At 38.3% G+C, this 16054-nt stretch overlaps 2 protein-coding genes and 1 long non-coding RNA gene across 7 annotated transcripts in view; 2 read left to right on the forward strand and 1 right to left on the reverse strand.

Moving 5' to 3' along the window:
* Window positions 1-330, forward strand: part of LOC310721648 — a 4030-nt gene extending 3700 nt beyond the window's left edge. The window contains exon 2 of the long non-coding RNA XR_014532155.1: window positions 63-330. This is a non-coding gene — a long non-coding RNA (uncharacterized lncRNA). The remainder of the gene's footprint in view (window positions 1-62) is intronic.
* Window positions 1-910, reverse strand: part of ip6k1 (inositol hexakisphosphate kinase 1) — a 37659-nt gene extending 36749 nt beyond the window's left edge. Inside the window, exon 1 of the mRNA XM_083533499.1 lies at window positions 826-910. Within this exon, the coding sequence (XP_083389625.1) occupies window positions 826-834 (9 nt within the window). The 5' untranslated portion in view covers window positions 835-910. The remainder of the gene's footprint in view (window positions 1-825) is intronic.
* A 408-nt stretch (window positions 911-1318) lies between these two features.
* On the forward strand, window positions 1319-15811 carry ccdc66 (coiled-coil domain containing 66). Of its 5 annotated transcripts, none has more exons than XM_083534432.1 (19): window positions 1319-1508; window positions 3812-3870; window positions 3960-3997; window positions 4091-4448; window positions 4878-4971; window positions 6314-6420; window positions 6616-6728; window positions 8118-8240; window positions 8524-8655; window positions 8911-9140; window positions 10333-10417; window positions 11912-12073; window positions 12782-12935; window positions 13024-13116; window positions 13238-13668; window positions 13753-13790; window positions 13923-14131; window positions 15158-15279; window positions 15377-15811. In XM_083534432.1, exons 1-19 carry the CDS (start codon window positions 1498-1500, stop codon window positions 15470-15472), a joined length of 2655 nt encoding a protein of 884 aa, XP_083390558.1. In that variant the 5' UTR covers window positions 1319-1497; the 3' UTR covers window positions 15473-15811. The 5 variants fall into 5 exon arrangements, with proteins under 5 accessions (XP_083390558.1, XP_083390560.1, XP_083390559.1 ...); XM_083534434.1 differs by having other exon boundaries at window positions 8124-8240; XM_083534433.1 differs by having other exon boundaries at window positions 1320-1508; window positions 13926-14131.
* Window positions 15812-16054: the final 243 nt, after the last annotated feature.

The following is a 16054-nucleotide window of genomic DNA, read 5'->3' on the forward strand; positions in this document are numbered from 1 at the left end:
AGCACTCTGTGAACAGCAGCTTCTTTAGCGATGACCTTTTGTCTCTCACCCTCCATGTGCAGGGGGTCAATGATCGTTTTCTGGACAACTGTCAAGTCAGCAGTCTTCCCTCATGATTGTGGAGCCTGAACCAGACTGAGACACCATTTAAAGGCTCAGGAAACCTTTGCAGGTTTTTGGATTTAATAAGCTGATTAAAGTGAGACAGCACCAGTATCCAATATTGAACTTTTTCACAATATTCTAAATTTCTGAGATTTTGAATTTTGGGTTTTCATTAGCTGTATGTCATAATCATCAAAATTAAAATAAATAAATACTTGAAATATCTCAGTCTGTGTGTGATGAATCTATATAATATACAATATAGTTTCACTTTTTGTATTGCATTACTAAAATAAATCAACTTTTTAATGATATTCTAATTTATTGAAATGCACCTGTATGTATGTGTGTATATATATATATATATGCACTGTCATTTATACTCAGGATTTGTGTTAGACTATAGACTAGACTAGACTAGACTAGACTAGACTAGACTAGACAGACAGACAGACAGACAGACAGACAGACAGACAGACAGACAGACAGACAGATAGATAGATAGATAGATAGATAGATAGATAGATAGATAGATAGATAGATAATATATTTGCTGCAGCAGCTGCCGCTCGTCTCCGCCCAATTCTCTCAAGTTTTTGCTAACAGTTCAACTTTACCTATTATTTAAAATATACCAGCACAATTTAAAAAAACAAAAAAAAAACAATTTGGCTTTAGTTAAAATCAAAATGCTATAAAATAAATGAAAGATTTCCTTACCGCATTCATCAGCGCATACTCTTCCAACCTCCACTTTGTGTGGGTCAGCGCGCATGCTTGTTGCCTAGCAACGAACGCGCTTGCCGTGAGATCACGTCATTTACCCGGAAATAAATCATTCTGGTTTCTGATAGATATTTCTCCGTCTATTCATTCACTAGAGCGGGGTAAGTTTTACAATCTCAGCCTGAGAAATACAAGGCGTGTAAGAGTGTGTTAGAGTGTGTCCATGCTATGCATATTGCATGCATATGGTTTGATTATTTCATCATTTCATCAACCCAAAACCGGTTAAAGGAAGTGCAGTAACCTTTAGTGCCCACTTGGCGCCACTAAATCTCCGACCTAACAAGGGAAACCGCTCAGGAAAAAGCGGCGAGGAAAAAGCGGCTCAGTCATATTTTAAACGCATTTAGTGTACTATGTAGGCTGCATGGGTTATGGTTTGAGTGCATGTTTTAATTTCTTTGTAGGGCATTTAGATAGGAGATAGGGCGTTTTTTGGGATTGAGCCGGCGCGACGGTTGTCCTAACACCGGTGTAGGTTGTTTGGTTGATTGTAGCAACCGGAGGAAAGCGGCGGTGACGGTGTTTTAAAACCATCTAATGAATTTGGTGTTTATTAAAATTCCCCGAGTCTTTTATGAAGCTCAATGTGGGCAGAATTAAATAATGAATCTGGGGTGAGTGCAGGTTCTTTTTTCTGTACGGTTTACGGTTTATTTCAAATAAACTTGATAAATATCTGCTCTGAATCATAAACAGCAGCGGTGCAGTGTTCAGGGGTTTATTATATATATATATAAACATAATTCACTTTACTAATTTAACGAAAAAATGGTGCAGTTAGGAAGCTACTGTTAACACAGCCGTCATGAGTCACTTAGATAGAATTTTATATATAATGTATTATCATATTTTGTGAATAAAATTCAGATATGTGGCTTAAAGAACTAATAATTATATGTATTTGTATATTATATAATTGTATTTTATATTTATATGTATATATGTGTGTGTGTATGTGTGTGTATGTATATGTGTGTGTGTGTATGTGTATATATATATATATATATATATATATATATAAGGGGTGTGACGGTACACACTTCACGGTTCGGTACGTACCGGTTTTTAAGTCACGGTTCGGTTTTATTTTGGTACAGTTAGGGGGAAGAAATGAACACAAAACACAAAATTGCTTGCCGTTTTTGTTTATTAACACTTTATTACATTATTATTATTATTATTATTATTATTAACACTTCAAATAATTATTAATATTTGTGTGTATCAACATTTAAACAGTTTTACATTTTATAACCATTTTAAATAAAATGCCTGTTTTGGTTAAATAATATACAATAACATTTATAAAAAAGAGAATAAATGATTTGCAAAAAGTTGATGCAATACTAAATAATTTTTATTATGCTGATTAAATTTTACTAATCACTTAAATTGGCACAAATGAAAGATTATTGAGTAGTTTACATTTGTAAGACCTGATTTGGGGTAAAACAGATCGTGTATATGATTGTGTGTTTAACATTTAATATAAAATTTTCTAAAGATATAATCTATTTAATTGTTCTACTTATTTCTCTTAAAGAAGAAATTCTCAAAGCTGGACATTAATCGCTGCGTTACTAATCTGGAGGTCGGGGGTTAAAGCCCTGGCCTCGCCAAGCTGCCACTTTTGGGCCCTTAGGCGAGGCCCCTAACCCTCTGTGCTCCAGGGGTGCCTTTTCATGGCTGACCCAGCGCAAAACAATTTTTTTTTCCTGCACCGAGTGAGTAGCCACAGCAACTCTAGTTTCTGTTTTTTTTATACCCCTGGCATTGTTGTCTATGTTTTCAATTTGAACAGTAATAAATAAATAAAAAGCTTTTAATGTCAGAGGCGCAGAGACTAAACAAACGTTTCTGAGGGAACTTGGATTTTAACCGTGTTCCGCATGTAAAAAACATTGTACTCGTGTACCGAACCAAAAACCCTGTGCCGAAAAATATTGGTACGAATATGTGTGCGTGTGTATATATATGTATATTTGTTTATATGTACGTGTGTGTGTATATATGTATATATGTGTGTGTGTGTGTGTGTGTGTGTGTGTGTGTGTGTGTGTATGTATATATATATATATATATATATATATATATAAAAACACAGTGAAACAAAACATTTTCCCAGGACCAAGGTGCACTATAAACCAACACAAATTAACAGGGATACAACAAAATGTTCGACATTTTGTGCCAAAAGAACAACATGAGACAAAGACACTGGCGCACCGAGCAGTACAGTACAGTAGCTTTGTGTTAGTGCAGATGGATTTGGACTGTACATGCAAACACCGAATAAGTTTCTGTGTAAACAGAATTATACAGTTCTGTTAATTTGTGTGTGCGTGTGTGCGTGTGTGCGCGTGCGCGTGTGCGTGCGCGTGTGCGTGCGCGTGTGCGTGCGCGTGTGCGTGCGTGTGTGCAAGCAATCTGGTCCCTCCATCTATCAGCAGTGCAAACTGACAAGTGCAGATAAACCTGTACAGAAAAGTACAGTAAGTGAACACGTGATCTATAGGGGAGAAGAAAATGTACATTTAGAGCAAGATCTGTGTAAGGCACACTATATGTAGAGAAATGAGGTATATACTGTATTTAAATGAGAGTTGAATCAATTATACACAGTATATACAGATGATATGTAGAAGATCTAGGTTCTGCTGTGTAGGATATATTATCTATTATTGTTATAATATTAATACTACTGCTACTCTTTTTAAAAAATTGTTTTTTAGTGTGTGTGTATTTGGTGCTGCGTGTGTGTCTGTCTGATGTTGACTGCCACAACTAGTCAACATCAGGGGGGGGTTATTTGCCTGAGCACAGGACAGTCTTCATTATAATTCTTAATAGTATTAAGTTGAGATTTTCCACTGAAGTGATCTAAACCATATTGTTTTTATGTTTTTATTTTTAACAGAGATGGCCTGATGTTTGAACTTGAGAATGGGAAGCCCAAGCTTGTGTTAACCCACTATGGTAAAGCATAAATAAATAAGTTTATTGATTTATGCTCTTTACAGTTATTTAAACCATATTTTATTGATGGCGTATTCTTCTCACAACAGGTGAGTCAAAGCCCTCCAGTAAGATGGGATTTTGCCAAGTAAGTATGTCATGCATTTTTCTTTTCTTTTTTTTTTTTTTTCTTGCTCTGAGAATTCATATACTTTTTAAACAATGTTCTCGCCATTACCAGATCCCACAGAAGAGTCGACTGCCGAATGCCATGTCCACCTCCAAACAGGGTCCTAAAGAAGAGGAAAGATGGCAAAAAGACAGGAAGCGCAGAGACGCCGGTGGCGTGAATCACGCTGAACACGGCAGCCGAAAGACCAAAACGAAGAGCAGGACAGATCAGTGCAGCGTCATAGGGGTGGTCAGGGTGCAGTCAGAGAGCAAAACCAAATCCACCAGCGAAAAATCCAACGTGGCGGAGAAGGCCGTAAACGAGAACTTAGTGTGTTTAACTCAAGAACAACTTCAGCAGATCCTCAACAGCATCAAAGTATCAGGTCAAAATGACCAAGCTGATTCTGCAGCTCACATCCAGAACGGTGAGGGTGTGATAAGTTTAGTTGGCTGTATGAACAGTTTGTGGACACCTGAAAATGTGTATGTGCTTGTGAAGCGTCGTGCTTCTTCAGCCACAAGGGTGTTAGTAAAGTCAGTAAAGGAGACCTGGTGTGCAGTCAGTGTTCTAATTCACCCTAAAGTTGTTTATAAGGGTTGAGGGCAGAACTTTATAACAGATCTTTCACTCCAAACCATATCTTCATGGATCCGGCTTTGTGCACAGGGTCATTGTCGTGCTGAAACAGGTTTGAGTCTGCTAGTTTGGGAAAATATAATACTACCACATCCAAAGTAACAGTTTGGGGAAGAACCTCATATGGCTGGAAAAGTCAGGTGTCCCAATACTTTTGTTCATATAGTATATGATGTCCTGAGTGTAGCTTTGTGTTAACAGAATCTCTCACTAACAGGAGGAGCTACTAAAGAAGAACAAACTGAAACAGTGACAAGTGCAACTGGCAAAGACCAACAGATAAACTCACAAAGAGAAGGAAATAAGGAAAAGTAAGTTAAATGTTCAGTATCATGTGATAGAAATTAAACATAGCTAGTACAGTTTAACAGATTTGGACTATTTATTTTCTTTTTTTTTCTTTTTATTATTATAGATCGACCGATTATGGATTTTTCTCTGTCTGATGCTGATATTTCAAAATCAGTGCAGCTGATTCCCAGAATATAATGCAGATTCTTTTTTTCTTTTCCTTTTTATCCCTTCTTCTTATAAAGTCTAACAGCTGATTAATAAGAAGTGATACAGAAAATTGCTTCAATTAAACATTTATGAACAACACAATCCTCTCCAACTAATGCTCCAATTAAGTTGTTACCAGGTTGTGGTATCTGTGCCTAAACTACAGCTGTAGTTCATTATATTCACTAAAAATCTGAATATTTTTATTGATCCCATTGGGAAATTGTTTAAAAATACGCTTCCAAAAACATTTGCTTACAAAAAAAAAAAAATTTACTTGAATTTTCTCTTCAAAAGTAGCATCATATTTAACCAATGAAATATACTGTATAAGGCCAGATTAAAAACAAGGGGGAAGAACGTCGAGCTTGAGACACACCAAGCCTAATAATCAGCCTAGTTTACAGCACAATTGTGCGATGCTGATTAAATTAAAGATGCTAAAAATCGATCAGTTGGTCGACTTCTTGTTTTTCTCACCACACAGCATGGTCTTTGCAGGAAAACAGAAAAGACAAGGTTGCAAATAATAACTAAAACATTTAAGTCGCTAAGGTAAAAAATATATATATATTACGGGCCGGTTTTAAAATGTTTTAAATTAATCGTCGGCCGATTGTGCTGCAAATTATTAGGCCGATTATTAGGCAGGTGCATGAGAGAACAGAACTCTCCTTATACCAGCAGGTGGCAGTAGTCTGTATTCTTCATCCATACAGGGAAACTGGAAAAGCTAGAAATGTAAATATATATCGGCATCATTAATTCATAAAATCAAGATTTGTAAATATCTAGGGATTTTGTCTCTGGATTCTGTGTAGTTTTTCAGTAGGTGGAATTGAAAAACTTAGCAAGTATTTTTTTTTACCATTGCCATTCACCATGCAGGCAGCAGAGGGCGTTAAAAAATATTCCCAGTTGTGTTGGGGGGGTTTTTTCTTTTTTTTTTTTTTTTTTTGCTGTTTAAGATTTTCACTTCCTTCCTATTAGATTTTTACCTTGTCTATTCATTCCAGTCACATTTTGCCATCTTTTCTGAAGTATACGCATGCAGAGAAGATATCAATTTGTCAGGAATCCATATAATAAATATGCAGGGCATTTGACACATTTTTATAATTATTATAATTTTTTTTTTTTTACCTACAACAGGACCCTGAGCGATTCCACCCCGACTGGCCTGTTCAGCACTTTTGGAGAACGTGAGCCGGAGAGAGAAACACTAAAGGCTAAAAAAGCTCAATGGAGAAGAGAGCTAGGTATTAAAACAGGGCAGTGTCCGATTGCACAATCTGTACAAGAGGCTTTTGTGTAGAGACTGACAAGTCATTTATTATTAATCATGGCTTTGTAGAGAAAGCTGAAAGTCTAAAGTGATAAATATGGCGTGTTTCCTGTTGGAGTGGTTCAGACGGTGCAGTGTGGTTCAGTGCGTGTTTTCTGTTTATGTACAGACGAGCAGATGGCACTGAAAAAACAGCTGAAAGGGAGCGCAGAGGTTCTGCATCATAGCAAGCAAAACAGAGGCACAGGCAGTGGATCTAGATCAAGTGACCAGCTCTCTGGGGTAAAGAACCTTTCTGTGAAATATTCTGAACATATGTTCATCCCCTGGCTGAAGGACATGTCTCATCATATTCTTGTTCCCCAAACCATTTTTTTTTATTTGGTATATGAAATATGCTACAGAATGTCTTGTGCTCCTCTTTTATCCTGTGGTGAAGTTTCAGTAAGATGTTGATTTTTTTTTATTTATGGAAGTGTTTTTTGTGCTTGGTAAAAAGGGCGGATCGATTTCAATTTCCACAACTGGAAAGTCATCAGTTCAGAAGTTTCTTTTCTTTTCTTTTTTTTTCTCCACAGTTTATCTAACATAACAAGCTAAATCTTTTGTCTTATTAACTTAAAGAAAATATCAGCATTTTTTTATAAATTGTTTGCCAATAGAACTATTGCGTCGATTGTAATTGTTGGTTATTTTTTTTTTTTATTAAAATGATGGTAAAAAAAATAATAAGACCAGAGGTTAGGGTGTAGCGCTTGCTTTTTATGAGAGACTTGAAGAAAACAACACAGGGAATCTACATGTGCCAAAGTAATTAATGTAAGAAAAAAGAGGCTACTCGATGCTGTATTTTAAATAAGCTAATCTTACTAACAAACGGCAAGCAAACTAGCTGGCTATGCTAGGCTAACAAAAAAAATACAACAGGTGGCACCTGCTTTCCAACCTAGGGTATCTAGACCATCCCAACATCTACATGGTGGAATAAAGGTGGGTGCAGTGTCACCCGTTCTCAAACAAAGTGAGCTAGTATATGACAAAAAGGCAAAGATAACAAAACGTCTTGGCACAAGGGATAAAACTTTAGGCTCCGCCTCTTCTGGTCAGGTTCTTGCTCTTCACTGGTCCAGTTCTCAGGATAATTTAAATTATGCTCGACACTCACCAGTAGGACATCACAGCACTGACACGTATCTTTGTAATGTGTGTTTTCACCTTAAATGTAACAGGTTTAGAACAATTAATAAATGCGTTAAATGTTGACATTATCAATGTGATATAAAAGGATACACAATATTTAAGTAGTTTCATGTACAGTACAAAAGTCCTTAAAAATACACAATGAATACCGTTCACATTAACACTGTAAATTCACAAATTCAAGCATTCAATCACACAAATGAGAGACGTTTTTAAACAAGGGATTGTGTAAGCATGAATGCAGGTATAACCGCACTGACGATGTGTAGTCTGTTTAAAAAAAAAAAAATTATAATAATAATAATTTTGCATGCCATTTTAATTAGTTACATTGTGCAGCTCTAGGTTTTCTTTCGTGCGTGTTTTATCACTTGTTTATGTAGCTTTTGGCTCTTCAGTCAGTGTGCTTCAGCCTTTCTGATTCTGTTGTAAGTACAGTTATAATAATCTAAGGCAAGTCTGTCTAAATAGGTGCAGGAGGACGGAACAAAACAGACCGGAACAGGAATCGCACATAACCGGCCACCGGCTCCTCAACTGCACAGCAACCCGAAGGTTCTTCCCGCTGCCATCCGCTCGGCGTTTGTATTAGGGGTAATTTTAGTTTCATATTCCAGCTAGAACACATTCTTTGAAAGTACAACACGGTGTCACACTTATTCATACACAGTTTCCCCTTTTTCGAGAAGCGCACAGTTCATTGTTTATAAATTAATGGATAACAGTACACCATTTGAAGGGATTGCGTCACAAGATTCCCCGGTCGATCCGAACCACCAGTTTAGTTAAAATAAAAAAATAAAAATATGGCCATATCCTAAATGGCACCCTAAGCCCTGCCCCAGCAAATTTCGTATTGTATTTGGTAATTGGTTAGGAAGCCGCACCACTGGAGCAGGCGTTCAGTGAGGAGAAGAAAGAGCAGCAGAGACGCTGGCTGCAGGAACTGGAGCAGCAGAGAGAGGAAACCTTGCTGCGGCGGAAATTGGAGAAACAGAGCCAGAGCCAGGTACGTTCTTATTCTGGACGCTGCAGTTCGTTACCTCTTGAGATTCAGCTATTTTTATACGATTGCTTGCACTTTGTTAGGAATATCAGTACTTGTGCACAGTCATGCAGATACCGGTCAAATATTTGGGAAATGTTCACATCAAGCTTTAGAAAACAGTGTGACTTCTACCCAGTGGGTGTATGTATGTGCATGCTTATTCTGCATATATGATTTTCGTTGCTTGGCTGCTCAAAAATGCATTTCTCCTCTTAGGCAGAGGATCATGAGCGCTGGGCCATGCACTTCGATTCGTTTCAGCGGCGTCTCCCAGCACAGCCTCCTCCTCCTGCTGCTGAGATCGATCACCACGGCAGCTCCCTCTCCCATTACCGCGCCCCCTCTCAGGCACTATCCACTGCTTGGGAGGGTATGAGCACATATGGAATGGACAGTATGGGCAGAGCCAGTGTGGACACCACTCAGAGCTTTCAGCCAAAGACCAGGTGAGCAAATCAAACACGTCTTCTTTCAAATTCATCCCAGCTCTATAGCAGGCTACTGAAGATCTTCCACATTGACCCGGTGTAGGTCGTATCCTCATAGAGCTGGCTTTGTGCACAGGGGCATTTTGGTCTCCTAATTCAAGTGAAGGGAATAGACATTAAAAGACATCCTGTAAAACTGTGTTCCCCGGTTAACTGTGGGGTCCCAATGCCTTGGTCCTTATAGTTTTAGAAACAATTTACTACAGAGGATGAATGCCAAGCCAATGAAAAGTTCAGAATCCAGGATTGTGTTGCCGAAAGTGAGACTTTATTCAGCAAATAAAGCCAGGTCCTTCCAGGAAGTACTCCAAAAACATGATCACTATATACGTGCTCTAACACGAATGAAATTAGAACGGAATATACCTTGCAGACAAGATTTTCCCGTGTCAGTCACAGATCATGGAAAGTAAAACTTGTCATTTCAAATCTGTCATATGGGGATTGGTTTTATTCAAGCATGTTTAAAATATTTACTCAAAACATTTTTATTACACATTTATAAGCACATTTCTCTTTACAACATTATCATAATAGGCTGTATATTAACTTATTTGGAGAAAACAATAGTTCTATGTGAAATCAGACATTGAGCACCCCCATGATAACCAAAATGCCATGATCCTCGTTTCATAACATTTCTGCGAAGATTTGACTGAGATTGGTAGTAGAATCAGGCTCCTCCTATTAAAGCATCGAATCACTACTAGTATATTGTGTTTAACAATCTGTGTGTGTGTGTGTGTGTGTGTGTGTGTGTGTGTGTGTGTGTGTGTGTGTGTGTGTGTGTGTATATATATATATATATATAATTTATTTATTTATTATACACATACACACAGTATATGTAATGCATACACATGTTCATGTTGTCATTATTTGGTATTGTTTGTAGGAAAATAATGAATATAAATTTAAGTTTTGGAATAAGGCTGTAACATAAAATGTGGAAAAAATGAGGAGCTGTAAATACTTGCAGGATTCACTATATATAATATGAAAAACACCATTGTGTATCTAATGTATGCAGACTGATAAAACCCACTTCGATTTTCACATAGTGTCGCTTAAAAAATATCACTTGAGGGCAAATAAATAATATTTCTATGTGCCACTGGTTTTACAGCATAAAAAATGTTTTTATATACAGCTACCTGCGTAGCATGACTGCACTGCTGGATCCAGCTCAGATAGAGGAGAGAGAAAGAAAGCGTGCGAAACAGCTCGAACTACAGGTAGGTTTTAAAGTAGTAACTGATTTTATTATTTTTTTTTACTATTTTTAATGCAGTGACTACAGATTAAGGAAATAATTTCTAAATAAACCTGTTTACGCCTCAGGTAAAACCTAAGAAGTCTGAAAAAGAAATATGTTTGAGCACTGTGACTTTCCACTTCATGAAAGATCACACCTAAAGCCCCCCTGCCTGCAGTCTCCTCTGTAGCTGTATTTGCTTCAAACTGACACTTAAAGTATGAATAATTAAGATGACAAGTGTCAGCCTTTCAATTATCTGGAGATAAAGGATCTCTTAAAAGTGAGTACACCCCTCACATGTGCAGCTTGTATAGCAGTAAAGATTTACTTTCCTCTGAAAATAACTCATCATACAGCCATTGTCAAAATAGCTGCTACACCCTAAGTGCTGTGCGTCAGGTGCAGAAACTGGCATCAAAAAATAACAAATGCGTGAGCACTGCCAGCATTGTTTTAGATGTGCAGAAGCAGTAGGTCCAGTGCTTAGACCATACGACGCACACTGCAACAAGTCGGTTTGCATGGCCGTCTTTCCAGAACGAAGCCTCTTCTGAAGCTGGCCCACAAGAAAGACTACAGTTTGCTGTCTGTCCAAGAGCATGAATATCTAGAACCATGTCCTGTGGTCTGATGAGACTTACAAACTTGTTTGGCTCAGATGGTGTCCAGCATGTGTGGCGACCCCCTTTTGAGGAATACTAAGGAAATTCTTGCCTACAGTCAAGCATGGTGGTGGTAGTATCATGGTCTGGGGCTGTATGAGTGCTGCTGTTACTGGGGAGCAGCGGTTCATTGAGGGAAACATGGATTCCAAGATGTACTGTGACATTTTGACGCAGAACCTGATGCCCTACCTTCAGAAACTGCTGAACAGCAGTTTTTTAACATGGAAGTGCCATGTGTCTAACATACAGCAGCTCTGTGATGTCATTACGGAGGAGTGGAAGAGGATCCCAGCAACAACCTGTGCAGCTCTGGTAAATTCCATGCCCAGGTGGATTAAGGCAGTTATAGATAACAATGGTGCTCACACAAAATATTGACACTCTGATCATGCCAGTTATTTAGACAATAATGGTCGTATGTTGATGATTTATTTTCAGAGGACAGTATATCTGTACTGCGGTACAAGCTGCACTTTGACTACTCTTAAATATCTCCAAGTTTAATTTCTATAGTATTGTGAGGGGGGTTTGAGGGGTGTACTTACTTTTGTAAGATACTTTACGTGTGTTTTGCCAGCATGTTCATTCCTGTTTCAGGAGAACATGTCACATACTGTTATTGAAAAGAGGAGAATTTTGCTTTGTATTATACACATTGGGTTTTTTTTTCTCTCTCTCCACTTCCTGTGCTATAACCGAAATCTGACTCAAATGCAGATTACATGTGTATATAAAACAAAACAAGCAGAAACAAAGTACATGATCTGGACAACTGGATTATTACTGCGCATCCTAATTTCTTCCAGCGAGCTATCGAGGCCCAGGTGGAAGAGCAAAGAAGACAGAAAGAGAAAGAAGAGGCTATTCGACAGGCCATGGAACAGAAGGAAGAGCACAGAGTCGCCAGAGAGAGGGAGCTTCTACAGCAGCAGTTCATGAAAGAGAGTCAGCTACAGAAACAAAAGGAGGTACTTTCTTTTTATTAATAATTTAGGGAAAACTATTTTGGCAGAAAGCAAGTATATGCAGTGCCCCAAAAGTATTTGGACACTTGTATTTTTATTATTATTTATTTTTTTATTAAAGAAAGATACTCCAAGCACACTGTTTAATGATTCTGGGATACGCTTAATTGTACTCCACATTCCTTTTTGGTGTTGCTTAAGTACAAATTTCTTCACAAACCATGTTAAAGTAGAGATACACTCAGTAAAAGTACAAAAGTATTAGCCTTCAAATGTACTTACAAGTATCCAAAGTATTATGATTATATAATGGCAAAAATTTTCCTGTTATAATTTTTGGCACAAGACTCTTTGCTTAATGAACTCGGTTGCTGTGGAATTCGCAAACGTTACTCAACACACTAATCTATTAATAGAATGATATTAATGAGTCAAACACTGATTTATATCTGCGCGTTTGACCAGTCACGTTTTCGCAAAATGTATTTGAGTAAAAAAGTTATGATATGTGACTTAAGCTAAAGTAAAAGTCTCCCCAAATGGAAATTCTCCAGTAAAGTACAGACACTCAAAAAAGCTACTTAAGTACAGTAACGAATTACATTTACTTCGTTACTGTCTGCAATCCTCCATGTCTCATTTAAGAGCTTCAGAATTGAAATGGCAAAATGTGTGTGGAATATAGATGAGCTTTTGTTCATTGAATTGTAGGAGTTACAGTCACGCAAAACAGAAGAGCTGTATCTGAGCGTGCAGAGGGCGTCAGAGGAAGCGCAGAAAAACAAACACCTACTAAGAATTAAAGACCTGGTGAAGAAAGGCCACGATGTTTCTAACCTGCTGCAGAGTGAAACGATCTCACAGGGTAGAGAATTAATTGTTACATCCCCTTCTCTCCTGCATGTTAAAAATCAAATACCGTACTCACGAGCCGTTTTCTTTTACTATGACAGCATTGGCTGGTCATGGTTCCGAGAGTTTGGCTACATTGGACACTATACCAGAGGCTCCACACACATCCAGGAAAGACACTGCAGTTCAGACAGGTAACAAAATCAATATCTATGAACCAATAGTTTGAGCAACTATTTAGAATGTGATCAGTTTTATTTCAAGCCTAAGCCATTATTCGTTTATGCTGAACACTTAAAACCGAAATCAATCCAGGTATTCCGTCCCCAGAGGCCAACGGAGGCATTGAAGCTGCCGCAGTATACAAAGCTCCTCCCAATATAAAACGACCCAGACGTGAAGGCAGACCGGGCGAAAAGAACAGTGGGAAAGAGAACATGTGCAAGGCCATGACCGAAACAGATCCTTATGAAGCCTACGTCCGAACCGACAGAACTCCTGCACAGCAGCTCCTCAGGAGACCCGAGTGGAACACGCACAGGCCCAGGAAGGCTTTTGTTCCTGCATCAGAGCGTTACCCTGCTGCCCTGCAGAGGCACCGCCAGGAGAACAGGATGCGCAGACAGATGGAGCTCATGACCCTGGTGGAGAGGAACACACTTTGTAGAACGCCGCAGCAAGCAGCGCCTGCACGCTCAGGAAATCCGTCTCGCAATCAGCACCACTCAAATTCGGCTCATCAGAAAGTAAGCAGACTTGGTATATCCATATCCAAGTGTGACCTTTATATGTACAGGAAGGTGTTGAAATTAATCTGATGTTTGATTTAGGAAGAGGAATCACATAGAGTACAATCTGCAACTCAAAGGTAAGTGATCAATTAGATTTACTCACCTGCTAAATGACAAAATTCCTGATAGAAGTTATTATTCAATTACATTATGTACTCGTTTGACCATAAGTATTTTTTTGTTTTGCCCTCATTTAATCTCTGACCAAGCAGAGTTCCCTCTCCGCCCGTCCCTGCAGTGAAGCACAGACTCCAGCTTCTTCCTCCATCCCATGCAGAGGAAGAGTCAGAGAGCTGTGGATGGCCTCCACCATCTGATTACATCCCATATGTGCGAACAGATGAGGTCTACCACCTTGATCCTCTTGCCCCGCTCTCGAGACCCGCCACACATGAAGGAACCCAAAAGATACATGCAGGTATATACTGTGCAGAAAGTGAGGAATAAAACATTTAAGAGCATGCTCTTATGGGTAAATAGTTCAACAATGGGGGTTGGAGGTCAACCGACTAATTGGTTTTGCTAATTAATTGGCATTTCTGGAACTGTCGTCTTTTGGCAAAAAATCTATACCGATGGTTTTTCGGACTTCTGGTCAGCTGTCATTACAAGAGCGGCCTCTAGCGGCGAATCACTGACACCACGTGCGGTTTGTTTTTACACTCGAGACAGAGAGCACTATATATTATTTATAATTATATGTATTAATTAATATATTCATATTATTCAAAATTCATCTGACAACTTCTAATGGGGGTTTTGTGATGCAGTCAGACGAGAAGCGGTTAATATTAGCACCTGGAAAATAGCTCCAAATTGTTTTAATATATTTGTGAAAATAGTAACCAATTTTCTTTTTAATGAAATTATGATAATGCTTTGCAGCCAGACACTGTTGAAGCAGCTGTTGTAGCTCATCTAGAACTAGGGTTGCAAAATGGTCGATAATTTCCATGGGAAATTTTGGCAATAAAAGTTGGAAACTTACCAGGAATTTATTGGAAATAAGCAAAAATTTTGGAAAAAAAAATTTAAACATCTTGCTTGGTCATAAGATGACATGAATGCAAATCGATTTGTTAAATACAATTTTTTTGCACAATAGTTTACACACAGCACCAGGAAGTCTTTAACATAAATGAAAGTAATATTTATGTAATTTACATGTTTACTCGCCCCGATGGACTTTATTTATTTTTTATTAAGAAAATGTGTTCTGGAGGAATGTACAATGCATGTAAGGGGTGTGGCCGATAAACATGCAGGGTAGAAATTCAACTGAAAATGCATTAAATGTGCATTTAAACTGTTTTTTTTAACTACACTGTTCCCTGTTATTGGCTAATAAGCAATTTTATAAATGCCTAGTTCATACCATTTAAAAGTTAAATAGAACCATTCAATAGCACTATAGTTTATTGCATTTTTTGCTTGTCTTACTCAGAGGTGAGCAGCAACAAACAGCCCATGCCTGTGGTGCAGCGGGATCCCCTCCTACACCCCGAGCTACTGAAGAGCACAGAGAGACAGCAGGCTATACTCAAAGGCTTATCTGAACTCAGACAGGTAACGTACAAAATCTATAGCTCATGTCCTCATGTGCAGATCACACACCTTTTTGATGAATATTGTGTGACCACTGTGGAAATCCGTACATCTTCAGGGCCTGCTGCAGAAACAGAGAGAACTCGAAACCAGCCTGAGCCCTTTACTGCAGGGGCAAAGCAGAACCCACTCACCGGCTTTCCAGCCCCCATAAGAAACCCACACATTGGGAGTACAAAATACACCAGCACTTTACCGAAGACCCACTCAGGATCCGAACGATTTCATTCGGCAGCAGTTTGGATCCTGCTGCAAATAACACATGCACTTTATATTGACCGTGGTTGTTTTTCCAAAGTATTTACAGAGTTCCTAAAGGTAAATATGTATTTCTCTTTAAGTTGAGGTATTATGGGGTTATTAAGTGTGGTTGATGGTATTATTTATTGGGTTGATTTCACTGTATTCACTTGAACTGCGACAATGTGAATTTCTCACCAGTTTTTAACCAGGTATTGTAGTGGAAATTAAAGTATTTTGGACTTTGGTAAAATGTGTGTGTTAATTGAAGCATTAAAAAAGTTCTATAGAAAGAGCATTCTATATATATAAATACTGTAAAATTATTAACCTTTTGCTAAAGTAAAACCAGTTCCAGCTTTTTTGCAGCAGCAGTATATTAATGTTACACTTTATCCTGATCAGAGGCCCAGTGGATCTGGAGATTATCAGGTAGAGCATAACCGTACCCCACATGGTTTTTTGTTTTTTTTGGGATAATGGATGAAACTCATTT

Source organism: Silurus aristotelis (genome assembly GCF_946808225.1).
Source record: "Silurus aristotelis genome assembly, chromosome: 28".
Taxonomy (NCBI): domain Eukaryota; kingdom Metazoa; phylum Chordata; class Actinopteri; order Siluriformes; family Siluridae; genus Silurus; species Silurus aristotelis.